The sequence below is a fragment of the Micromys minutus genome, assembly GCF_963924665.1.
Source record: "Micromys minutus genome assembly, chromosome: 3".
In the NCBI taxonomy this organism is placed as follows: domain Eukaryota; kingdom Metazoa; phylum Chordata; class Mammalia; order Rodentia; family Muridae; genus Micromys; species Micromys minutus.
The window spans coordinates 59,280,607-59,306,719 of NC_137972.1; the positions used below are offsets into that span (position 1 = coordinate 59,280,607).

Here is a 26,113-nt window from a genome sequence, read left to right on the forward strand (position 1 = left end):
CACCGTGGAACTAGGCTGGCCTCAAGCTCCTTCCTTCTGTCTACATTCCGAGTACCAGGATAGTGATTAATCCATCCGTACAGCCGGCCGTGGCCACATTTCACCTTCACTGCCCTCGTCCACAGTTACCACCTCTCTCCTCTACCGCTTTGCACCTTTGATCACCAGTGTTTAACAAGGTTGTCCCAATCTGAAATTCTACAGTATATCAACAGAAGGGGATTTGTGTTACATAAACACCTAAGTATAGCCCCTTCAAGACAATATAAAGTTGGAAGTAGTATATTTTTCCTTAAGACTATAGACTGGGTTTTTTGTGCAGTTTGGCAGGTGTACAGTGTGAACTGGTATTGGAGTCCTCTTTGAGCATCAGTTATTGTTTAGAAAAATATATATTTTGGCTCAAAAAACCTTTGTGTATATTTGTACAGCATATATATGTATGTATATAAAACATTTTTTTAAGACAGTTTCACTAAACCCAGAGAACTAGACCGGCTGGCTTGGAAGCTTTGTCCACCTATTTCTGCCCAGTGCTCTGGTTACAAATTTGTGGCAAGAGAAAGCACAAAGGGCATGGCTTCTTAGGTAAAGACCAAGGTTTTCTACAGGAAGCTGTGCCAGAGGGTGGGGGCCAGGATTCTGAGTTGGAGGGGGAAGAGTCCCACAACCCCAAGTTGCACCCACATTCCCCAGAGAAGTAGGTCTGACCCTGTCAGGCTCTGAGGAATGGAGGAAGAACAGGCCAGATGTGCTGCTTTGGAAAGGGGAGGTGGTGCTGGCAGAGTGAGGGTTAAGGCTGGTACCCGGCCTTTGGCAAGGTGGGCCTCCGCCTTTGCTTTCCTCGGGGACAAAGGGGCTCGGTGGGCAGGCAGCACATGGGCCTGGCTCTGGCAGGGCAGGGGAGGCAGGAGCAGGCTCCCTTCGGCTTGAGACACATCCGCCCACCTACCCTAGATGTGCTCAAGACCTAACTGCAGCTGAACGTTCAAGCTGTGTGTGGGAGCGGTGGAGTTGAGGCAGAGATGAGGAAAGGGTGGCTGTTGGGCTCTTGCAGCCCTGTCACCTGTCCTGAGTCCGATGAAGGACCCTGGATCTAAGGCCCTGGATCCCCTGGGTACTGTCTGCACCCAGGGGCAGCAGAGGCAGGGAGGCCCTCGCTATTGGGAAGAAATAAAGAGAAACCCAGTGCAGCATACATGGGGGTGAGTGACAGACAGCGGAGCCCTCGTTCCAAAGAAAGGTGCATGGTGGGCATCTTTTCAAGGTACCTAGAGGCAGCAGCAGAGCAGTCCCTGTGACCACCCCAGCCACAGGCTCTGCATGTCCTCCATGGGGGCCCTGACAGGACTGGGACTCAGAGCAGAAGGCAGATGGGCTAGTGGAAGATGGGGAGCCCAGGATACCCCAAAGCTACAAACTCAAATGCCCTAAGAGAGGGAGGCACTTCCTACCCCCTCCAGGGGCATCATCTGGAGAAGGTGCCCCTCTCCCAAGTGCCCCTCCTAGCAGCAGCCACCACTAGCAGGCTTCACAGGAGTGCTGTCGATCTTTAGGTTGGGCAGTTAACCCGTAGAAGCTGCTCCTGGCCCCATCCTCTTTTTGATCTCTGCAACCATTGTCATGAATGCCTGCTCAACATTGGTGGCATTCTTGGCACTTGTCTCCAGGAAGGGGACACCTAGAGAGTCTGCAAATTCCTTGGCTGTGGTATTTTCCAAGACCTTTTTGGTGGTTGAGGTCACTCTTGTTGCCTACCAGGAGTTTGTTGACAGTTTCACTGGCATAGTGATCTATCTCCTGCAGCCACTGTTTCACAATAGCATAGGATTCCTGGTCAGTGACGTCATACACCACAAGGATGCCATGAGCTCCCCGCCCCTTGGTAGCTGGAAGTGATGGTCCTGAACGGTTCCTAACCAGCTGTGTACCAAATCTGCAGTTTGATGGTTTTGCCATCCAGCTCAATGGTTCGAATCTTGAAGTCCACACCAATGGCACTGATGCAGCTTTCTGTTTATATGTCATTAGCAAACCACAGGAGCAGGCATGACTTGCCCATACCCGAGTCACCAATAAAAAGCAGCTTAAACAGGTAGTCATATTCGGGGTTCGTGAGGGCAGTGGTAGCCCTCTCGGTCGTTCCCAGTCGGCTCTGTTCCACCTCCAGTTCCAGATTGTTTTCTAAGAAATCAATAACAAAAGCCTTTCCAGATGTATCCCTGGTGTCTTCTTTTCACATTGAAGACAACCCTCTCAGGAGGGCCGTGGCTCCTGACTCTGCTGCGTGGTACAGAAACTGAGATTCCTAAATTTAAGTTTTAGAGCTTGAGAGTAAATGAGGTAAGGAAAAATATAGCTTCCTCTGAGGTTCTTACAATGTTTCTAACTCTTGCTCCTTTGATGCCAAAGTCCTGGCTTGCATAACTATGTAGCCCATACCAGAATGAGTTGCCAACTCTTCCTGCCTCTCCCTGTCTTTGCCTGCTGTGGTGTTTGAATAAGTGTGGTCCCCATAGATTTGTGTGTTTGAATACTTGCCCCATAGGAACTAGCCCTATTAATAGATATGGCCTTATTGGAGGAGGTGCAGGCTTGCTAAAGGAATTTTGTCACTGTGGATCAGGGTTTTGAAGTCTTAAATTATCCAGGTATATCCTGTGTTAAATGAATTCAGTCTCCTTCCATTGCTTCAAGTCTGAATGCTGAGTTCCCACCCCTTCTCCAGCTCTGTGTCTGCCTGACAGCTGTCATACTTTCAACCATACAAATGCATTGATATCTTTCTGGTCAAGAAAGAAGTATGTGAAAAGACTATCAGCATCCTGGTGAGCTTATAAAACTGATTTGAAAGTGTTAAGCGTACAGTACAGATGACAGAACGGCTGGGAGAGCTGAGGCTTCTTCCACTGCTTGGGTACTAAGGTGTCAGGGTGACAGAAGAGAGCTTTGGTTGACATTTCACCTTTTGAAACACTAGATGACACAGAAAGTAATGAGCATCCTCTGCCTTTTAACTCATACATTTGGAAAATAAACTGGAGAGCACTGGATATTTTCTACAACTGAAGAAATGTCAGTGGGTCTGAATAAAAAGGCTGTTAAAAAATTAAAAAGTGATTTTTCTCTTCAGCCAGGCCAAGGCTTTGTGTGGAGCCCTGCAGTCAGTTTCAACACCAGGACCAGCGAAGAGACGATGGTGCTGGGAGAAGAAGGCAGACAGGGTTTCGTGGTGAAGGTCCGGAGCTTGCCCTGGTCCTGCTCCTCAGATGAAGTGCAGTGAGATATTTTAGACAACAGACAAGAGATTTGTAAATCACCTTGTTAACTAGAACGGTGCTACCTCCCTTCATGCAACTGAGCACAGCGAACTGAGATGCTAGCAATGCATACACAGAAAAAAGGTAAGCTCTTCAAATGGAAAATTGAAAGACCTTGCCTGATTAACTCTTGAAGATCTTGAGCTCATGAATTGAACATGTATATTATGTTCCTTTTTGTCAATATGAAACGCAGAAGATTGAGTTTTAAGTGTTGCCTTATTAGGTAGGACTGCACTAGCCTACTGGCATCATCCTCATCATAACTGAGTGTTCCAAGAAAACATGCTGGTAAAGGCCTATAATCTCAGCACCAGGGAGACTGAAGGAAGCAGAGTGCTGTGGATTCCAGTCCAGGTTGGGATACCTAATGAATGCCAAGTCCAATTTTAAAACCATGGTTTTATAGAAAGAAAGAAATAAACAAGGAAAGAAACAAAGAAACAAAAAAGAAAGGAAGGAATGAAGGAGGGAGAGGGAGAGAGAGAAAAGAAGAAGGAAGGGAGGAAAGGAATGTGCAAGCAGAGTGATAAAATCATGGAGAAGCATGCTCAAAGTTCAAAGAAAACAACCTGAAACTTCAGAGCTATGAATTAGAGAATGCAGCATATCCACTAAACATGATAATATAACATTAATTATACAGTGTGTGCACAATATAAAAATCTGTGTAACTCTTAGCATTATTACTGTCATTTTAAATATTTGTATCCCATGCCTTTGGCTTTAGGTTCAATAAATTTGATACCTCCAAAAAAATTCAAGAATGTATATTTCAGTCTGTACATGGCCATAACCCCTTGGGAAGAACAAACTGATCAACCAAACCTACCACAACTCCCAGGGACTAAAACACCAACCAATGAGTTCACATGGAGACACCCGTGGCTCCAGGTGCATATGCAGGCAGAGGATGGCATTTTCTGGCATCAGTGGGAGGAGAGGCTTTTGGTTCAGAGAAGGCTCATTTTCCCAGTGTAGGGGAATGCCAAGGTACTGAGGTGGGAGAGGGTAGTTGGAAGAGGGGCTACCTTCATGGAGACAAGGGGAGTGGAATAAGCTTGGGAAAGGGGATAACATTTAAAATGTAAATACAAAGAATATACAATAAAACAGATTATTCATTATATTCATCCCACAGGCAGAGAAGAAACTCACTGGATTAGCAAAGTGTTTGCTCATTTGAAACCAGGATGTGTGACATCAGAAATATCTGAACCACACTGAAAACACTGAAGAGCTTCTTCATATCTTACTCCTGATAGCTCTAAATAGTGTAACTATTTTCATAGAGGAAGAATGAGTCACAAAAGAGCCACATAAAGAAGAAATGGATATTCTTTTTTGTCTTTGATTACATGTAATTCACAATACTCAAAATACCCATTTGTAGAGATGTTTTTTGGGTCTTCAATGCTGAGGGTCAAACCTAGGATGTAGCTCACAAAAAGCAAATGCTTTGCCATTGAGCTCAATCCTCTGCCCCTAGTCTTTCATCTGTTTCTTAAAAGAGCCAAAAATTATATGCCTTTGAAGAGAGAGAAATCAACAGCATGTGTTTATATGTAGCAAATGCCTTCCTCATTTTGATGAAGACTTCAAGTATATTTAATTTGCTATCTTTTTTAAGTTTCCTTTGTGTAAACAATTTCATATTCAGGTTTGTTTTATTTGAATACATCCGTCTGTTTCTTGACCAAGAAAAGTACATACAAAAATCAAACAATAGTTTCTCTGCGTAGAATTGTTCAGTTCGTACAATGGGAAGCAGTCAGCCCTTCCTCCTGACTTCAGCCTGCCTTCCGGACTTCAGCCCTTCCTTCTGACTTCAGTCTTTGTCACTTCTCCCTTTGTTCACTCCACCTCCCGTTGATATTACAATTCTTATAGATGCTAAGTCCCATTCCACCAAGTGTCTTAATGGGTAATGCTCACATCTCATCCCTCAGAGTGGCATTTGTAAGCATCCAGAGCCTGCATGTTTCACCTACCCAGACCTCTCTGCCTCTCCTGTCAGTCCAGCACTCATGACTTGGAAGGGTACAGTAGTTATGCACTTGATAACTCCCTTTGAAGCCCATCTTGCTCATGTGAATTTAAGCTCTAGAAATATAGAACTGTATTAATTTTATGCTTTAAGCTCTTAGGACAGTGTCTGACACTTCACAGACATGGTAATATTAATAAACCATTTTACTATCTTGAAAGGTTCACTGGGACTTTCCATAACTCTATGATTTGACATTAATTCTTTTGCTGAACCTTTCTCCTCATGTGCAAAACTGAAAAAACTTATATAGCTGCCATGACTGATTATACATAGTGTGTCTACACTAGGAGGATCATTAAAAAGTTTTAAGATGGGTCTTGTGTATCAGAACTGTGGGTGGATCACAACTATTCAGGTGGTTATGGCAGGAAGGCCAGCGTAAGCTGCAGAGCAATTGCATGACCAGTCTGGCCAACATAGCATCCTGTCTCAAGACAAGTACAGGATAGATGGATATGCCGTACAGTAGCAGACTGTTCAACCAAGATGCCAGATGACAAAACCTAGACCTCAAATCATTAATAACTCAAGAGCTAAAAAGATAGCCTTGTGGCAATTTTTGGTATTTAAAAAGCATTATGTTCAGATCTCATGTGACCAGGAGTCGACGCATGCAGAAATCCTGCTAGTCTGGTCCTTGTTTCCATCTGGGTACCAGCTCCCTTCGCCTTGCAGGCAGCGGTGTGAGAGGCCAGCGGCAGGAGAGAGCTTGCTTGAATTCAGCAGGTTTGGTCTTTGTACCTCTTCAGGCTAAAAGTAGTCGGAAAAAGAAGTCGACCAGATCCGTACCTGAAATAATTGTATTCACGTACTCGACAGGAAGCAGCAAAGAAGAAGCATGCACAAGATGAAACCCTGCCAAAAGATGGAAGGAAACCTGGAGAAGGAGAACGAGCCAAAGCCCGAGGAAGAGCCAAAGGAGGAGGATGAACCAGAAGAGGAGGAAAAATCAGAAAAAACTTTTCGGGAGAGGCCAATTCAGTCTCTCCAGGATTTTAAGGAGGATATACACAACAGGCATCTGAGCAGTGAAGATATGTTTAGGGATGTGGATGAGCTAGATGAGATCAGGAGGGTGAGGAACAAGCTCACAGTGATGCTAATCGAAGCCATCCTTACCCCTATTTAATGTAGCTCGGCTTGGTTTCCTTTTGATCCCGTGATACCATTGCAATCTAGCTTTCTTTTGATTAGCATTTTCCTGCTGAGACTTTTGCCCATCTTCCTACGTTGAATCTGTTGCTGTTAGAGGCGTTAGCTGTATCTCTTGTTGTCTGTATCTTACTGCTGATTATATTTGAACCAATCTATAAGTCTCTGGCTTTTAACAGGAGAGCTTTACTGATTTTTAAAAAAAGCTTCTGATGGGATACAAAGTAAGGAAAGGATACAAAATAGTATGGGAATATCATATTTGAAAGACAGGAGTATCTTTGTATGTTACACATGTGCACATATAAACTTGTGAAAGATGATTTTTCTTCTGCTTGTTTGCATTTGCCATATTCCTAAAATGAACATGCATTATTCTTGCTAAAAATAATAAAGGTTTTTATAACTAAAAATAAAAAAATCATTATGTTCAATCTGTACGCACCAAGAAAACTTTGACTATTTCCATGTTACGTTTTGTTTTACGTGTACTTTATGCTCATTGTAACTAGTAAGATTTCAATACATACTATCAAACCTTTAAAAAAATCAAGTACTCACAAAAATATATTCATATAGTTTTATTACAAAATGCTCTTAAAATCTGTGCATGTATCTCTCTTTTTAAAAAAAAAATAGAGTTGTAAGGGGAAAATAGATGCCAGATGACAGGTTCAATTTCCTTTACTGCAAAAAGAAAAAAAAGGTTTAAAGAAAAACTAAACAAATATAATTAAAATCGATCCCATCAGCTACTGATATGAAATGACACACACACACACACACACACACACACACACACACACACACACATATATATATATAATCAGCTTCTACCTAAATAGGAATTCAGTAAGAAAGATATCATTAGCAACATTGAGGAGAAGAGGCATCATAAGCTTCTCATGGAGACATATCTACAGCAAGAAAATGTATGTCCAGTTCTGAAAAGTAATCCCTCCCCTTCTCAGCAAACATTCAAAGGTTCTCCACTGCAGCTTTGCTTAAGACAAAAACACTGGGAGCAAACCTGCATGCCCTTGGAACAATAGTCTCACAAATCTATTCTGACCTCATAGCCTTCATTCCCTGAAAATCTCCCAACAAAAGATATAAAACCATCATTATGGCTAGTTTTTTTCCCTTCCAGATCAGCTTTCTAAGCATGTAAAAGGCATAGACAAAAATATATCTCTTCTTCATCCATATCTACTGGCATATTCTGCTACTTGCTGAGGGAAAAAAAAAAACTTCATTTAAAATTTGCTACTTTGCTATTTGTTTAGGATTTAGAGTTCATCTTGATAGATTTTTTTCTTTGTTAAGTAAAAACTGTTTTTCCTTATCTTTTTTGATGACTTTGGGTTGAAAATCTATTTTATTTGATATTAAAATGGCTACTCCAGCTTGTTTCTTGAGACCATTTTACTCTGAGGTAGTATCTGTCTTTGTCGCTGAGATGAGTTTCCTGTATGCAGCAAAATTCTGGGTCCTGTTTAAGTATCCAGTCTGTTAGTCTATGTCTTTTGATTGGGGAATTGAGTCCATTGATGTTAAGTGATATTAAGGAATTGTGATTGTTGTTTCCTGTTATTTTTGTTTTTAGAGATAGAAGTATGTTTGTGTGGCTATCTTATTTTGCATTTGTTGCAAGAAGATTACTTTCTTGCTTTTCCTAGGGTGTAGTTTCCCTCCTTGTGTTGGAGTTTTTCATCTATTATCCTTTGACTGGTGTGAGGTGAAATCTCAGGGTCATATTGATTTGCATTTTTCTGATGACTAAGGATGTTGAACATTTCTTTAGGTGCTTTTCAGCCATTCAATACTCCTCAGTTAAGAATTCTTTGCTTAGCTCTATCCCCCATTTTTAAATAGGGTTATTTGATATATCTGGAGTATAACTTCATGAGTTCTTTGTAAATATTGGGAATTAGCCCTCTATCAGGTATAGGACTGGCAAAGATTTTTTCCCATTCTGTTGGTTGTTGTTTTGTCTTTTTGACAGTGTCCTTTGCCTTACAGAAGCTTTGCAATTTTATGAGTTCCCATATGTAGATTCTTGATCTTAGCACATAATCATTGGTGTTCTGTTTAGGAAATTTTCCCCAGTCCCCATGTGTTCAAGGCTCTTCACCACTTTCTCTTCTATTAGTTTGAGTGGATCTGGTTTTATGTGGAGGTCCTTGATTCACTTGGACTTGAGCAAATCAAGACAACCCTGAGATTCTACCTCATACCAGTCAGATGGCTAATATCAAAAACTCGGGTGACAGCAGATGCTGGAGAAGATGTGGCAAAAGAGGAACACTCCTCCATTGTTGGTAGAATTGCAAGCTGGTGCAACCACTCTGGAAATTAGTCTGGAAATTCCTCACTAAATTAAAGATAGTGCTGCCTGAGGATCCAGCCATACGACTCCTGGGCATATATCCAAGAGATGCTCCAACATAAAAGAATGACACATGTTCCAGTATGTTCATTGTAGAGTGGTACATCTCTGTGCTAAGACATACATATGAAAAACTATTTATACTATTAAAATCCATTTTATGAGTATCCCAGTTTAGGAAGAGTGTTCCTTTGTGGTTGGTAACACCTGCTATCTGGTGACTTATGGAAGAGTGGGCACTTCTCTCTGAGGTCCTCTTAGCTACATTCAGCTAAACAGAAAGGCAGCAGGAGTCACCACTAACCTGCTTAGAGAAGAGCAGCTGCAGCGGTCTCTTGTATCCTCTGGTCCATCTGTTCCATGTTTGTTTACATATGTGTTCCAACAATATACTATATGTAATTATTGCAAAATGTATTACTCAATATAAATATATATACACATATAACAATATATAAGATAAATTTTAGGACAGTACTTTTACTTTTTATTAAAAATGGATTCTTCTCCTATACAATACATCCCAGACACAGTTTCTCCTCCTCTCACTTCTCCTTATAACTTTATAATTCTCTTAAATAATTACATGGAATGTTTCATAAGCTTTCTATTGATTTATTCTAGTAACTTGTTTGTGTATGTGTTTTTAAACTTATATCAAGCTGTAAAGGCATTTTATCCATACTGATATTTATCATATATAAAAGTATAAATGCCTAGATATTCAACTACTGAGTCAGATGGCCTGAAACATTGCACATTTAAATTTAATGTTAATCTAATTTTTCTGCATCATAGCCTTGTAGATTTGTACCAACCCAAAAATGAAAATGATTTTTTTTCTTTTGCATTATAACAATAAATATTTTGTCACAAAATATAGCAGCTATATTCCCAGATGACAATTTATTTCTTCTGTATTAACTTTATACTTTATGTATAACATTATATTTATATTAAATATTTTCTTTGTAAAGTTTCTTTTTTCTTATTTATAAGTGTCTTTTATTCTGTGGAAGTTAATTTGCTATTTTTTACAATTTGTGTTATTCAGTTTAAATAATCATCTGTTTTGGCTAATATTTTGATTTTGGGCAGACCGTCAATAACTCAGGTTTAAAACTTGTTTTTGGTTTTCATCATATTCACCTTTTGTATTTCAAAAAAGGCTTCACCCTCCATATCCATAAAACTAACAGCTGCTGTTTCCATGGGAATAAATATAGTTTTTAATTTATCTAGTAAGTTTTCATAGTTTGAAATCACCAAGTTAAATAGAACTCAAAAAAAATCTATAAAAATAAATAATTTTAAATTTGAGGAAATTTATGTTGAAGTTATTTTCTAAGATATTCAAATAAATATAATACCATAGGTCCATTAAGATAAAAAAGTCAGATTTAGTAGGAAGTGAAGTGAATATACTTTTAAATAGATAATCTTCTCCAAAAATATAATTTTTTACCCTGGTGGTTAATCATGTTTATCAGTTGGAATCAGCCACAGTAGAAATAAAAGAAGCACCTGTTACCAGTGCAAACAAAAATAATCATAAATATACAAAAAACGACAGAATTATAAAGCAGGAAGAATGCTCTTCTCACTTCCCGACTCAGCTGCTATCCATCACGATCAATTCTGGCTGCGGGATGCCCAAGAAAGAAGCTAGAGTGGATGTGAGCAAGTGATGCAGTGCCCCATTTTCTGCCTTGAAATAACATTCGGGACACGCAGATTTGTAAAAGCTAGGTCTGGTTCTTTTCTCCCAGACCCATGTTTCCCAGAAATAAGACTCAGACTCAAAGCAGATTAACAAATACCTTGGTCACATAGCTACGTTCATCTCTGACTAGATCATAACTTAAAGTAACCTGCTTATTCTAATCTACATTCTGCCATGAGGTTAGCAGTCTGTACGCACATCGTCCCAAGAGAAGCCCCTGTGCCTCGCTCTATCCCAGAATCCTTTCTGCCTCCCAGATGTCCCACTTTCTATTCTACGGCCCTTTCCTGTAGGCCGCGGGTTTTTTGGGTTTGTTTGTTTTTTAATTGACAGTCACACATCCACACTATGCACAAGATATCCTGTCTGCACAGATTCATCAATGTCAATATCAACTTTTCACTATGAAACCCTTCCTTCCTCACTAGGGAGCCATTTAATGTTTAGAGAAATCTTCAAATGTATGAACCGCTGTGCAGTGTTGTCATGCCGCTCAGAGAAATATTTGCCAATACATAGAAACCCAAACACGAAGGAAGAATGGTTCACGCAAGCATAATTGTATATTTATAGCTCGTTTTGAGGAAAAGAATAACATTTTGTTTTATATGAAAATAATTTTTATCAAAATGTAATTTATTTCTTATATTTGAACAAAATCTCTACCTTTGATAGTGTCAATTAGTACCCTGAAAATAAATGTATTTTCTGAGAAATATGTAGACGGGATTCATCTTCTACCACTAAACAATCCCTTTTTTTTTTAGATATTTTCTTTATTTACATTTCAAATGCTATACCCTTTCCCAGTTTCCCCTCAGGAATCCCCCTATCCCATGCCCCCTTCTCTGCCTCTGTGGGTGCTCCCCCACCAACACGCCCACTCCTTCCCACCTCCCCGCCGTGGCATTCTCCTACACTGGGGCATCGAGCCTTCATAGAACCAAGGGCCTCTCCTCCCATAAGGCCATCCTCTGCTACATATGCAGCTGGAGCCATGGGTCCCTCCATGTGTACTCTTCGTTTGGGAGCTCTGGGAGGTCTGGTTGGTTGGTATTGTTCTTCCTTTGGGATTGCAAACCCTTTCAGCTCCTTCAGTCCTTTCTTGAACTTCTCCATTCTCAGTCCAAGAGGCAGATGCTCACAGCCAACCATCATATGTCTATTTTTTTATTGGATTTTCTCTGTATTTACATTTCGAATGCTATCCCCTTTCCCTATATTGCCATCCCCATCCCCCTCCTAAAGCAGTTGCTGACAATGGCTTTTGTTTTCTTCCAGAGACACTGCTCAGCAACCTCCTCCCTCCATCTTACTACTAAAGGAAAGGAATCACCATGGAAGTGAACGCCAAGGTCTAGACTGAGGCTCCTTCTTCCTGTCACTCACTAACTGCTTTAACACCCAGGATAACACATTTGACATTTGCGGCAGTAGAGCATTGTAAACAAGTCACTACATGAAAGAGTGATCTCAGCCATCCCTAATGTTTTCCATAAGCATGTCTGCCTGGGGAAGTAGACCCAAGGTGCGGAGCTACGCCCAACAGAGTAATGAATTTTCCAATTTGAGAAAGAAAACTCCTTGCATTTCTCTGGACTACAAATATTTCCTTTTCCCTTAAATTCAATAAGCAGAGGAAATAATGGGAATTTTGTTGTCTGTTTGTTGTTACTTACAATTTTCCTGAGGTGTTTAAGTCCAGTTCATGATCAACCTGAGTAATTTGATGTTTTTCTAATTAAAATGTCTTAATTCCACATATTGACTAGACACAGCAAATATAACAATCTGTAGTCAACTCACCAGTATTTAACCCTCACCAAGCTTTGAAAGCCCAGGCCCTGAGAATGTTATTACTGCTAAGACAAAGAATCAGCCTTCCACAACTCCCATGGACTAAAACACCAACCACTGAGCACACATGGAGGGACCCATGGCTCCAGTTGCATATGTAGCAGAGAATAGCAGTGTCTAGTGTCAATGGGAAAAGAGGCCTTTGGTCCAGTGAGGGCACTTACCAATCTAGGGGAATGCCAAGGCACTGGGGTGGAGAGGGTGATCAGGAGTGAATGTACCTTTATGGAAACAAGTGGAGGAGGAGGAAGGATAGGAGAAAGATGGGGAAAAAGATAACATTTCAAATGTAAATACAGAGAGTATCTAATAAAAAATAAAATAAAAATAAAAACCATAAGCCTGGAGAGATGCCTCAGTGGTTAAAAGCACTGACTGTTCTTCCAGAGGTCATGAGTCTAATTTCCAACAACCACCTGTTATGGAATCAGATGGTCTCTTCTAGTGTGCCTGAAGAGAGTGACAGTGTACTCGTATACATTAAATAAATAAATAAATAAATAAATAAATAAATAAATAAATAAATAAACATTTTTAAAACTCTAAAAAAAAAAAGACAAAGGATCTATGTGTTCACTTTCCTGAGGTAGGGCTAGACATCTTTTTCTCTCTAGCCCATTTATCCATTCTCTCCATCCATCAAAATTTCACATGATGCTCAGGACCATCTCAGGGATCTTCTCCAGGATAGTTAGGAGTAGAAAGGATCTGATTTTAAAACTGGCAGATTTCTCTCAGTCCTAACCCATCAAATCACCCTAGAGAGCTATAAAGATCTGAATTGAAGATTTTCCTACATCCTGTATTAGTTACAAGACTAGAAACAAAATATCCAACATGACACATCTCAACTTCCTCACTAACAGCTCAAAGTATTTCTTACAGTGCTACGACTTCGACTTCGACATTTGAAAACAATGTCAGGTAGTAGATATCCTGTGTTTGCTAACAGCAAAAATCTTAGCTCCCACAACATTCCCAAAATGTACACTGTCTTTTTCTATTTCTGAAATATTGTAGTTTGTGATGGCTGAAGAAACTCCATTTTGTGCTAAGCACCTATTTTGGTACCTAGGAGGCAGACATCTCTGACGCAAGTTTCTGAAAGATAAGCTCCCAACAACCTTGACTCCTTGATCCTCACTCAAAAAAATGCACAGCCTTGGTCATACTTGCTATGATATGACTAATTGCTGGTTTTGGCTTCTGTGACCTGCTTATTCAGACATTCAAAAACTATTTTGACATAGTGCTGACCATCTAATCATGGCAAATTCAATTAGGCAAAATCGCTCTTGTGATTTTTTCACCGTTAAAAGCCCTTCTTTCACCCACCTCTGGGCAGCACCTCTCTGATTTGGGACAGCGGTGATATAGGAGCGGGGTTGGCTGCAGTGGAATGAGTCTTGGGAACCACATCTAGGAAGATGGGCAGTTCAGCTGTCAGGCAGGTAACTTGCCTATTCTCTCTTCTTAAATCTTGATGCTTGTCTGCACTGGTCGGATGCAGGCCATACCTGTCAGAAGACAACGTGAGTGACCCACCAGCCGCGGAACTGCCCAACTTTCAGTTCCCAAAGACCCATTCCACTGCCTCGTCTGTCCCACCTCACCTATGTTCCCTTCTGCTGTTATGCCTCAGGTAGATTTCTGCTGCTCAGAAACAGACCACTCCTGTCAGAACGTATGAAGGCCACAACAGGTTGAAGAACAGATGTAGGCCAACCAAGTCAGAAAAGCAGATAGTCGAACTCAGAGGTTTCTTGCTGGACCAAATATCATACTGGACTCCAGAAGCTCAGCTAGGCGGCCCACCAGTGGACCAACTCCACCTGGTGTGCCAAATCCCCACTCCCCTGCTAATCACCTTACCCCACCCCAACCCCAACTCCAGCAGAGACTTCCTACTGCACCAAAGGCCAAGCTGGTCTCCAAAAATCCAACCCCCAGCTAGACAGGAACTCCCTAACTGGATTAGAGATCATTCCAGCTGCCAGAAACCCAGGTCACAAAGACCAGAAGATGAAAGAGAAAACAGAAACCAAGAACAAAACACCCATCCAACACAGATAAACTCATAAATCAGCACCTAGACCTATAACCATACCAAACCCATATGCCTAAATGCCAGTGTAAGAACACAATAACAACAGCCATGGAAGTATGGCACCAACAGAGCACAGCTATGCTACTCCAGCAGTCCAAAAGTACAGCACAGCTGAGGCCAAAGAAAATGACCTTAAAACTCACTTTATGAAAATGATTGACATACTTAAAGAGAAGAGGGGAGAAGGGGGAATCTCTTAAAATAATCAAGAAATGGACAAAAAAACTTGGAGAAAACTATTAAATGGTGGCAAGAGAAAAGACCCCCTTAAAAAAAACTGATCAAGACCTGAATATGGAAATAGAAGCAATAAAAAACACACAAAAATGAGGGAATCCTAGAAATGAAAAAATCTAGGTAAGTGAGCAGGTAAACATCACTAAATAATACAAGAAATGAGAGAATCTCAAGAATTGCAGATACAATGGAGGAAGCAGATTCATCCGTCAAAGGAAATGTGAAATCTGAAAATTTTCTAACAAAAAACACCCAGGAAATCGGGACCACTATGAAAAGTTTATACCTAAAAATAATAGGAATAGGAAAAAAAGAATCCCACCTCAAAAGACCAAAAAGTATATTTAACAAAACCATAGAAGAATTTTTCCTAACATGAGGAAAGACATGCCTATAAAGTTACAGGAAGTTTAGAGAACACCAAGTAGATTGGGCCAGAAAAGAAAAGCCCAGCAGCATGCAATAACCAAAACACTAAACTCACAGGACAAAGAAAGAATATTAAATGCTTCAAGGGTAAAAAAGTCAAGTAGCATATAAAGGCAGATCTATTAGAATTATGCTGACTTCTAAGAAGAGACTTGAAAAGGCAAAAAGACCTGGACAGATGTCTTCCATATCCTAAGAGAACACTGATGCTAACCCAGTCTACAATATCTAACAAAACCCTCAATCATCATAGATGTAGAAAATAAGATATTTCATGACAGAATTTAAGCAATATCTATCCACAAATCCAACTCTACAGAAGGTACTAGAAGTAAAACTCCAACCCAAGGAGATTAATTACACCCACTAAAATACAGGCAATATATAATTGCACACCAACAAAACCCAAAGAAGGGAAACACACACACACACACACACACACACACACACACACACACTCATGCATGCATGCATACACTACTATTACTGCTGCTTCTATTAGTACTAACAACAACAAAATAACAGGAATTAATATCTCTCAATATCAATAGACTCAATTCTCCAATAAAAAGACACAGATAAAACAGGATCCATTATTCTACTGCATACAAGAAAAACACTTTAATATTAAAGATAAATATTACCTCAGAGTAAAAGGTGGGAAAAAATTTTTGAAGCAAATGGACCCAAGAAGCAATCTGGTATAGGTATTCTTATATCCAAAAAAAATAGACTTCAAGCCAAAATTAAGCAAGGGAAATGGAGATGAACATTTCATACTCATCAAAGAAAAAATTCACCCAGATGATATTTCAATTCTTAACATGTCTCAAATACAAGGCCACCAAAATTTGTAAAAGAAACTTTACTAAAGCTTAAATCAAACATTGACCTTTACACATTAATAGTGGAACACTTCAATACCTCACTCTTGTCAATAGACAGGTCATCCCCACAAAAACTAAACAAAGAAATAAAGGAGATAACAGATGTTATGACTCAAATAGACCTAATAAATATCTACAGAACATTCCACCCAAGCACAAAAGAATACATCTTTTACTCAGCGCCTCACAGAAAATTCTCCAAAGTTGACCATATACTGAATCACAAAGCAAGCCTCAACAGACTAAAGAAAATTGATATAACCTACTGCATCCTGTCAGAAGACCAGAGATTAAAGCTAGATTTCAACAACAGAAACAGCAGAAGCCTACAAACTTGTAGAAACTGAAAATCATTCTATTGAATGACCATTTTGTCCAGGAGAAATAAATAAAGAAATTAAAGACTTTCTAGACTTCAATGAAAACAAACACACAACCTAACCAACATTATAAGATACAATGAAAGCAATGCTAAGAAAATTCATAACACTAAGTGCCTTCATAAAGAAATTGAAGCGTTCTCATACTAGTTACTTAACAACACACCTGAAAGCTCTAGAACAAAAAGAAGCAAACACTCCCAAGAGGAATAGATGGCAGGAAATAATCAAAGTGAGGGCTGAAATCAATAAAATAGAAACAAAGAGAACAATACAAAGAATCAATGAAACAAAAAGTTTGTTTTTTGAGAAAGTGAACAAAATAGACAAACCTTTATCCAAATAGATAAAAAGCAGAGAGAAATATTCAAATTAATAAAATCAGAATCAAAAGGAAACATGACAACAGACACCCATAAAATTAAACAAATCATTAGATAAATACTCCAAAAGCCTGTGCTCGACAGAATTCAAAAACCTACACAAAAGAAATGGACAATTTTTTCAAGAGATACATGCTAAATCAACATCAGATAAACAATGTAAGTAGACCTACAATCTCTAATGAAATAGAAACAGTCATTAAAAGTCTCCCAATTTAAAAAAAAAAAAAAGGGCCTAGGGTCAAGTAGCTTTAGTGTAGAGATCTACCAAACTTTCAAAAAATAAGCTAATGCCAATACTTCTAAAATTATTTCACAAAACATAAAAAAATGTCAAATTCATTTTATGAGGCCACAGTCACTGTGATAACTAAACCACACAAAGATTTAAAAAAGAAAGATAATTAGAGAGCAATGTTCCTCATGAACACTGATGCAAAAATACTTAATAAAGTGCTCAAAAACTGAATCCAAGAATACATCAAAAAGACCATCCACTATGATCATCGCAGAGATTCAGGGCTAATTCATCATATGAAAACTTGTCAATATAAACAATCTGAAAGAAAAATGCATGATCATCTCATTAGATGATAAAATCTAACACCCTTTCTTAGTAAAAGTCTTGAAAAGATCAAGAATACAAGGAACATAAGTGAATGTAGAAAAGGCAATGTACAGCAAGCCTATAGCCAACATCAAATTAAATGGAGGGAAACTTAAAGCAATTACACTAAAATCAAGCACAAGACAAGGTTGCCAAATCTCTCCCTATATATTCAACATAATACTTGAAGTTTTAGCTAGAGCAATATGGCAACTAAAGGAGATCAGGCGGATACAAATTGGAATAGAAGTCAAAGTATAGCTATTTGTATATGATATGAGAGTATACAAAGGTGATCCCAAAAAAAATGCTACCAGTGAACTGCTACAGCTGATAAAAAATTCAGCAAAATGGCTAGATACAAGATTAACTCAAAGAAAAAAAAATTAGTTGCCCTCCTTTATACAAACAGACTGAGGGAAAAACATCTGGGAAACAACAACCTTCAAAATAGCCACAAATAGTATAAAATGTGTTGGGTAACTCTAACAAAGCATGTGAAAGGCTTGTTTGATAAAAATTTTAAGTCTTTGAAGAAGAAAATTGAAAATATCAGAAGATGGAAAGATCTCCCATGCTCATTGATTAGTAGGATTAACATAGAAAAATGGTCATCCTGCTAACAGCAACCTACAAATTTACTGCAATTCCCATCAAAATTCCAACACAGCTCTTTACACACATTGAAAGAACAATGTTTAACTTCACATGGAAAAGAAAAAAGTCAGAATAGATTCTTTTTTTAATTCTACACAATAAAAGAACTTCTGGAAGTATCACCATCTCTGATTTCAAGCTGTGCTGAATAGTGTTAGTAATTTTTAAAAATGCATGGTATTGACATAAAAGCAAACACAATGATCAATGAAATTGAATCAAAGACCCAGTAGCTGTAAATCCACATACTCATGAACACATAATTTTTTTTATAAAGAAGCCAGAAGTATACAGTATCGACGGGGGGGGGGGGGGGAATCTTCAATGAACAGTGCTCATCTGATTAAATGTTGATATATAGAAGAATGTAAATAGAGCCATATTTATCATTCTGCACAAAACTCACTTCTGATTTATCATAAACCTAATAAAAGAGGAAGTAAAAAAATAAATAAGCTTGAAAGCTTTGCACAGGAGACAACTTCCTGAACAGAACACCAGTAGCACAGGCAATAAGATAAAAAAATTAATAAATATGACCTCATGAAACGAATAATTCTGTAAGGCAAAAAAATACTGTCTACAGGCAGCCTAAAGAATGGGAGAAGATTTTTCACCAACTCAATCTGACAGAGAGCTAATATCCAAAACATATAAAGAATTCAAGAAACTAGATGAAACAAATTAAATAAATCAATTAAATCTGAACAGAGAAATATCAAATGCCCAAGATATAGATGAGTAAATAGAGAGAATGGGAAGAAAACAAAGGAGAGGAAGAGGGGTATTTGTCCCTTGGGGACAAAGGACTGCCTTTGGATAGAATGAAGAAAGATGTGGCTCATAGACAAATAGAAGTCTATAAAGATAAAAAGAGAAACCCTGTGTTAGGATGGGGTGTTTAATTTTAATTGGGCATGTTAATCAGGGCAGCCAAACTGGATTTTGTGATTGTTGGACTTCCCTACTTTGATAGCTGGACCTTAATACTCAGCTTCAGAAGGAAGAAGTAGATAAGTAAGGAAATAGATTTTGGTGGCTAGCACTGGGAATATAATCTAATTTTTTAGCAAGGCAGAGGAAATGGAGAAGGGTAATGCCTGTCAGAGCCACATTCTTTAGTGGGCTCGTGTCTCTTCAATAGAACTACAAATGTTAGCAGGGAAAGGGTTCTTTGTACAGAGTTCTCTCTGATACCCACTGTGGTCCTTGTATCATTAAAAGTCACAAAGAAGGTTGCTATACAAAGTTACAAAGATATGGCAATTAGGGCACTGGGCTGTGATAAGTTGTATTTCCTCTAAAAATGTTCATGTATTGAAGTCTTAACTGTGGTATTAAAAATGCAACTGTATATGGAGACAATGTCTTTTAAATATAAGTAGAAAAAATCTGTGTAGGCTACAGTTGCAATATGGCAAATATTAATATAAGAGGTGCTACCAAATGCTTTGGTCAGATATGTAGCACATATCATTATATGGTATTGTACTGGCTAGTTTTGTGGGAACTTGACACAAGCTGGAGTTATCACAGAGAAAAGATCCTCAGTTGAGGAATGCCTCCATGAGATCCACTGTAAGGCATTTTCTCAACGAGTAATCAAGAGGGAAGGGCCCAGTCCATTGTGAGTGATGCCATCCCTGGGTTGGTAGACCTGGGTTCTAGAAGAAAGCAAGCTGAGCAAGCCAGGAGAAGCAATTCAGTGAGTAACATCCCTTCATGGCCTCTGTGTCAGCTCCTGCTTCCTGGCCTGCTTGAGTTCCAGTCCTGACTTCCTTTGTGATGAACAGCAATGTGGAAGTGTAAGCTGAATAAACCCTTCCCTCCCCAACTTGCTTCTTGGCCATGATGTTTTGTGCAGGAATAGAAACCCTAAGATAGGTATAAAATATAAAGTCAGACAGAGTAGGAGGACTGTCAACTTGGATGCCAGCCTGGGCTATAGTAAGACTCTGTGTCAAAGAAAAATATAAGTGTGTAATATATATATATATATATATATATATATATATATATATATATATATATATATATATATATATTCATATACAGTCATACTTATAAAACTATGTTTCTTTCCTTCTTACTAACTTACAATTAAAATGTGTCAGATATGACATAGTATTCACTGATAAGCCTTAAAGTAGAACTTCAATAATTCAATGGTTGTGATGAATATTTATTTATCTTTATCAAAACCAACACAATATCTATCCTGTTCAGTACTTTCTGTATTGTGCTACTTTGTTTCAATCTGTATCTTCAACTATATCTCAGCTTTACAATTAACCATTATATAATTACAATCCTTGATTCAAAAATAACATTTTGAGTAATGTCAATAACTTACATAGATTATATGGATAAAAATTCCGTATAATATTGCATTTCTATTTAGAATCTTGATAAAGAATCCAGAGATTGGGGAGAGGGTCCCTTAGCACTATCAATATTCCTTTGCCATTTATCCACATACTGCAAATTTTTCAGTAATAAGACTAGACTGTCATAGTGGAAACCATATTCTCAGAGGAGGTCACTGTAAAAATGTATGTGCCACATTTGCTTACACAATATCGACATTTATTTCTGTCTTACATAATTGAATTGTTCCTGCAGGCTGCTAATCAATATGATATCCATGGAGTCAGTAAAAGGCCAATCTCTTAGAACAAGAGCATGAAATCCTTTTAAATTACTTTTTTTTAGTATCATGCACTATCTGATGCCTATTTTGAATTAATCTGCATTTTATGTCTTACTCTCTAATTGACTATTTCATCTTTGATGGGCAGGATATTGACCAACTAAGTGTACAAATTGCTATAATTATTTTTAAGACCAAAGCATATACTTAAATACTCTCAATTATGAGCTGATAAGTAAAGATATAGTTTATTCACAGCTTGAGACCCCTAAGTCCCATCATTTGCAATTTGACTGTCTAATATAAAATGTGTGCCCTCTCAAGCTGATCTGATTTTCTCCTAAAATCCATTGTACTAAGGCTTCTTATTATCTGGCAGACAAAATTAAGGACCTTAGTATACTTTTAAAAATGATTCCAATGAAGAAAATTTACTGTGCATAGCGCATAGCTTACCAATTTTCTAATTCCAAAAGAAAAAACACACATTCAGAAAGAGTAAATTCCAAGGTTTAAATTTGACATTTCTAGAGACAATGAGGACAAAGAAATTTGTGGTTCCTGTGTACTGCTTTCCACAATCCAAAACAGCTTCTGCAGAGAGTGAAACTCAACCATACATGATTCACTTGCCAAGGGATTCCAAATGGCAGCCCACTGCCTTAGGATTGATGGGGGGGTTACAAAGATAAAGCTTAGGAGAACATTGCCCTCAAGGAATGAAACAGCAAAGACTGATCTCTTTCTCATTTCTTCCTGAGCCTCAGATACTGAATTGCCTGTTAGGAAGAGGAAAAGGACCTGGGATTTTTCTGTCAGTTTCTTATCTCTGAGTCACATCTCAGACATCCTGTAACTATTCTCATGTAATTTTAGTAAGGAAATGAAGGCAATGGTCTTCAAATATCACCTTCATTAAAACATACACAATAATAATAATACACAGCATTCCATATGCCCTAGTATTTAGTGGAACCTTTAAACTTCATTATTCACCAATCATCTCTTCGTTCTATCTATTTTCATGTATTACATTTTCTATGGGGGTTGTCTTGGGTTTTTATTGCTATGAAGAGACATCCGGACCACGGAAACTCTTATTAAAGTAAACATTTGATTAGGGTTGGCCTATTGTTTCAGAGGTTTAGTCCATTAACATCATGGTGAGAAGCATGGTGGTACTCAAATAGACATGAGTCTGGAGAAGGAGCTGAGAGTTCTACTTCTTGATTCACAGGCAACAGAAAAGAACTGAAACACTTAGCTTTAGCATTAAGGAACTCAAAGCCCGCCCTACAGTGACATGCCTCCTCTAACAAGGTCACACCTACTCAACAAGGCCACTCCCTTTATGTCTGTAGGGATCACTTTCTTTCAATTTACCACAGGGGTGTATGAAGGAACATTTATGTACCCAACCAGGATACTGAGGCTAAACCGAAACAGTCACCCCACTAAGTCTAGCTTAGTGAAGATTTATTGAGGTTAATTTCAAGAGTTTCCTTAGCTTGCTGAGTTTTGTTTATTTCATGAGCTTTATAAGCCTCACTCGTCTCCCCTAAAAAAAGAATATTCCATTTTGTGAAAATTAGCTAGCTAATACCATTATAACCATAAAACAAACTGAATTATTTATTCATGGTCACACTTAGTAAATGCTAGAATCAACAAGTCTTCTAAAGTGAGATCATTTGCTAAGTTTCTTTTTTGTTGCATTGTAGAGTTTCTCTCTCTCTCTCTCTCTCTCTCTCTCTCTCTCTCTCTCTCTCTCTCTCTCTCTCTCTCTCTCTCTCTCTCCCTCTCTCTCAACTTTAGTATGTCTTCTCCCCTTCCCCCACCTTAATTTATTTATTCACTTTACATGCTGGTTGCTGGCCCCTGTCCAGGTACAACCTTCCCGCAGTCCATCTCCTTCTCTGAGAGAGTGGAGACTTATTCCCCGACCCTGGCACAAGTCTCTGCAGGGCTTGGTGAATTTTCTCCCACTGAGGCCAGACAAGGCAGCCCTGTCAAGAGAATGGATTTCAGAGACAAGCAACAGCTTTACAGATAGCCCCTGCTCCAGTTGCTGTGACCCACCTGGGTCTGCTACATACATGCAGTGGGGCTAGGTCCAGCCCAAATATCTTCCTTGGCTGGTGGTTTAGTCTCTGGGAGCCCCCAAGAGTCAAGGTTAGTTGGCTCTGCAAAGTAACTTAGAATCAAGATAGGTAAACTATATTATTATAATAAAAGCAGCCCTGATATCTCTCAAGACGTGGTCTTGATGCTCTTTTCCCCTCGGCTACCTTCAGAAAAAGAACAAGAATGTTGGAGCTGGCCATCACAGCATGCATTGTTACTTCAGTTTTTATCTTAGCTGTTCTGATGGGTATGAGATGAAACCTTAGAGTCATTTTGATTTACATTTTCCTGATGACTAAGGACTTTGAACATTTAAGTGCTTCTTAGCCATTGGAAATTCCTCTGTTGAGAATTCTCTGTTGAGCTCTGTACCCAATTTCTTAATTTGGTTATTGCTGTATAATTTCTTGAGTCCTTTATACATTTTGGATATTAGCCATCTGTCAAATATAGGGTTGGTGAAGTCCTTTCCCAATCTGTAGGCTGCCATTTTGTCCTATGCAAACAGGGTCCTTTGCCTTACAAATTTTTTCAGTTTCATGAGGTCCTATTTATCAATTGTGTATCTTAGAGCCTGAGCCATTGATGTTCTGCTCAGAAAGTTGTACCAATGCACTCAAAGGTATTTCCTACTTTCCCTCCTAAGATTTAGTATATCCAAGTGGACTTGAGTTTTGTACAGATTTGCAGATTTGGATATACTTTCATTCTTCTATATGCAGACATCCAACTAGACCAGCACAATTTGTTGAAGATGCTTTTTTTCCATTATACGATTTTTGGCGTCTTTGTCAAAAATAAAGTGACTGTAGATGTGTGGGTTTATTACTAAGCTTCAGTTCAATTCCATTGATCACCCTGTCTGTTTCTACACCAATACCATGCATTTTTATTACTATTGTAGAACAACTTAATATCAGGGATTGGTAATACCTCCAGAAGGTTCATAATTGTTTTAGTTATCCTGGGGTTTTGGGGTTTTTTTTTTCCATAAGAAGTTTGAGAATTGCACTTCGAAAGTCTGTAAAAGAATTGCATTGAATCTGATTGCTTTTGGTAAAATGGCCATTTTTACTATGTTAATTCTACCAATCCATGAGCATGGGAGATCTTTCAATCTTCGAATGTCTTCTTCAATTTCTTTTTTCAGAGACCTGAAGTTTTTGTCATACAGGTCTTTCACTTATTTGAATGAATCATGCCAAGGTATTTGATATTATTCGTGAATATTGAGAAGAGTTTTGTTACCAGTACATTATTTTTATGTCCTTGTTTTGTTTTTTTTTTTTTTTTCATTGCTATGTGCCAAACTTCCTATTTTTTTAGGACTTTAACATGAGACACTGGTTCTCAAATTAAGTATGCATGTGACTTCTAACACAACTCCATTATCCCCTATAGTTTTTGTTTTTTTTTTTTTACACATGAAAAAAATCTTTTTATATTGGGTAATTCAAATGTTATCCCCTTTCCCCTCCCCTTACTTTGATGAAAGTGTTACCTCTCCCAACCACCCTCTCCACCTCAGCACCTTGGCATTCCCCTACTCTGGAAAAACATGCTTTCACTGGACCAAAGGCCTCTTCTCCCTTTGATGCCAGACAATGCTATCCTCTGCTACATATGCACCTGGAGCCATGGGTCTTTCCATGTGAACTGACTGGATGGTGTTTTAGTCCCTGGGAGCTCTGGAGGGTTTGGTTGGTTGATAATGTTGATCTTCCCATGGGGTTGCAAACCCTTTCACCTCTTCAAGTCCTATCTGTAGCTCCTTCATTGGGGTCCCCATGTAGAGTCTGATGATTAACTATAAGCATCCTCACTGTATCTGTATGACTCTGGCAGAGCCTCTGAGGAAGCATCAATATCAGGTTCCTGCCAGTAAGCACTTCTTGGCATCAACAATAGTACATGAGTTTGGTGGCTGCATATGGGCTAGATCCCCAGGTGAGGCAGTCTCTGGATTATCTTTTCTTCAATCCCTGCTCCTTTATTTGTCCCTGTATATCTTCCTGTAGGTGTTTTGTTCTCCCATCTAAAAAGGACTGAGGCATCCACATTCTGGCCTTTCTTCTTTTTGAGCTTCATAAGATCTGTGGATTGTTTCTTGAATATTTTGAGCTTTTTGAACTAGTATATGTTTGTCATGAGTGCATACCATGTGTGTTCTTTTGTGACTGGGTTACCTCCCTCAGGATGATAGCTTCTAGTTCCATCCATTTGCCTAAGAATTTTATAAAGTCACTGTTTTTTTAAGGTGATGTCAATAAGAAATTTACTTATTTTTTTAAAAATCCAACTGCTGGCGTTGTCCAGAAAATTTTAACAGGTTTATTTATAATTTTTGAACTGTTGAAGTGTGTAAACTGAAACATTTTGCTTGCATTAATGCTTTACATATTGCATTTATATTAAAAATTCACACACAAGTGAACATGGAGAGATTGTCAATGCCTGATTCTGCCCCCTATGTTTCCACTCGCAATCATATACTTAGGTACCTTTGAGCCTATGGAAAAAAATATATAATCTTCAGAACTACTGATAACAGAAAGAAGAGGGAATTTTTTTTCTTGGAGAATGAAATGTTTCCCCTCATAGTGGACTCTTAAGCATGTTCTTTGAGTATACTGCATGTTAGCTGGATATCTTTTGGCATAATTGTTACACATTTGGCATGGATAGCACACAGGTTGGTATCTTCAAAAAGGTCAACCAGATAGGCCTCACTTGCCTCCTGCAAAGCACCAATGCTGCGCTCTGGAAGCGCAGATCTGTTTTGAAGTCCTGAGCAATTTGTCGAACTAGACGCTGAAAGGGAAGATTGCAAATCAGAAGTCCGGTGGACTTCTGATAGGATCTGATTTCACCGAGTGCACAATGCCAGGCCTGTGAAGATGAGGTTTCTTCACCCCTCTGGTAGAGGGCGTACGCTTGCGAGCAGCTTCTGTAACCTGTTGTCCCTGGATGCTTTACCACTGGTGGATTTGTGGGCAGTCTGCATGGTATGAGCCATGGTATAGGCACCTCCTTACTTACTCCCTTTCTCCTTGGGTGGAGCTCAGCAAGGGAGAAGCTGCGCTGGCCTTAGAAAAAAAGCTGCCAAAGTCAACATTTTTTAATAGCTGAGTTGTACTCCATTGTGTAAATGTACCACAATT

The 26,113-nt window shown here is 38.8% G+C and overlaps 1 protein-coding gene and 1 pseudogene across 2 annotated transcripts; one reads left to right on the top strand and one right to left on the bottom strand.

The window, feature by feature from the left end:
* Positions 1–1,505: 1,505 nt before the first annotated feature.
* Positions 1,506–4,114, bottom strand: LOC308418923 (ras-related protein Rab-1B-like; annotated as a pseudogene). The gene is made up of 2 exons: positions 4,069–4,114; positions 1,506–2,184 (listed from the first exon to the last, which is right to left on the bottom strand). The product of its transcript is annotated as a ras-related protein Rab-1B-like (transcript).
* Positions 4,115–6,217: 2,103 nt separating this feature from the next.
* LOC308418514 (transcription elongation factor A protein-like 9) lies at positions 6,218–6,499 on the top strand (the record flags this gene model as incomplete). The annotated part of the gene is made up of 1 exon (XM_080913896.1): positions 6,218–6,499. One exon carries the CDS (start codon positions 6,218–6,220, stop codon positions 6,497–6,499), a length of 282 nt encoding a protein of 93 aa, XP_080770022.1.
* Between the last annotated feature and the right edge of the window lie 19,614 nt (positions 6,500–26,113).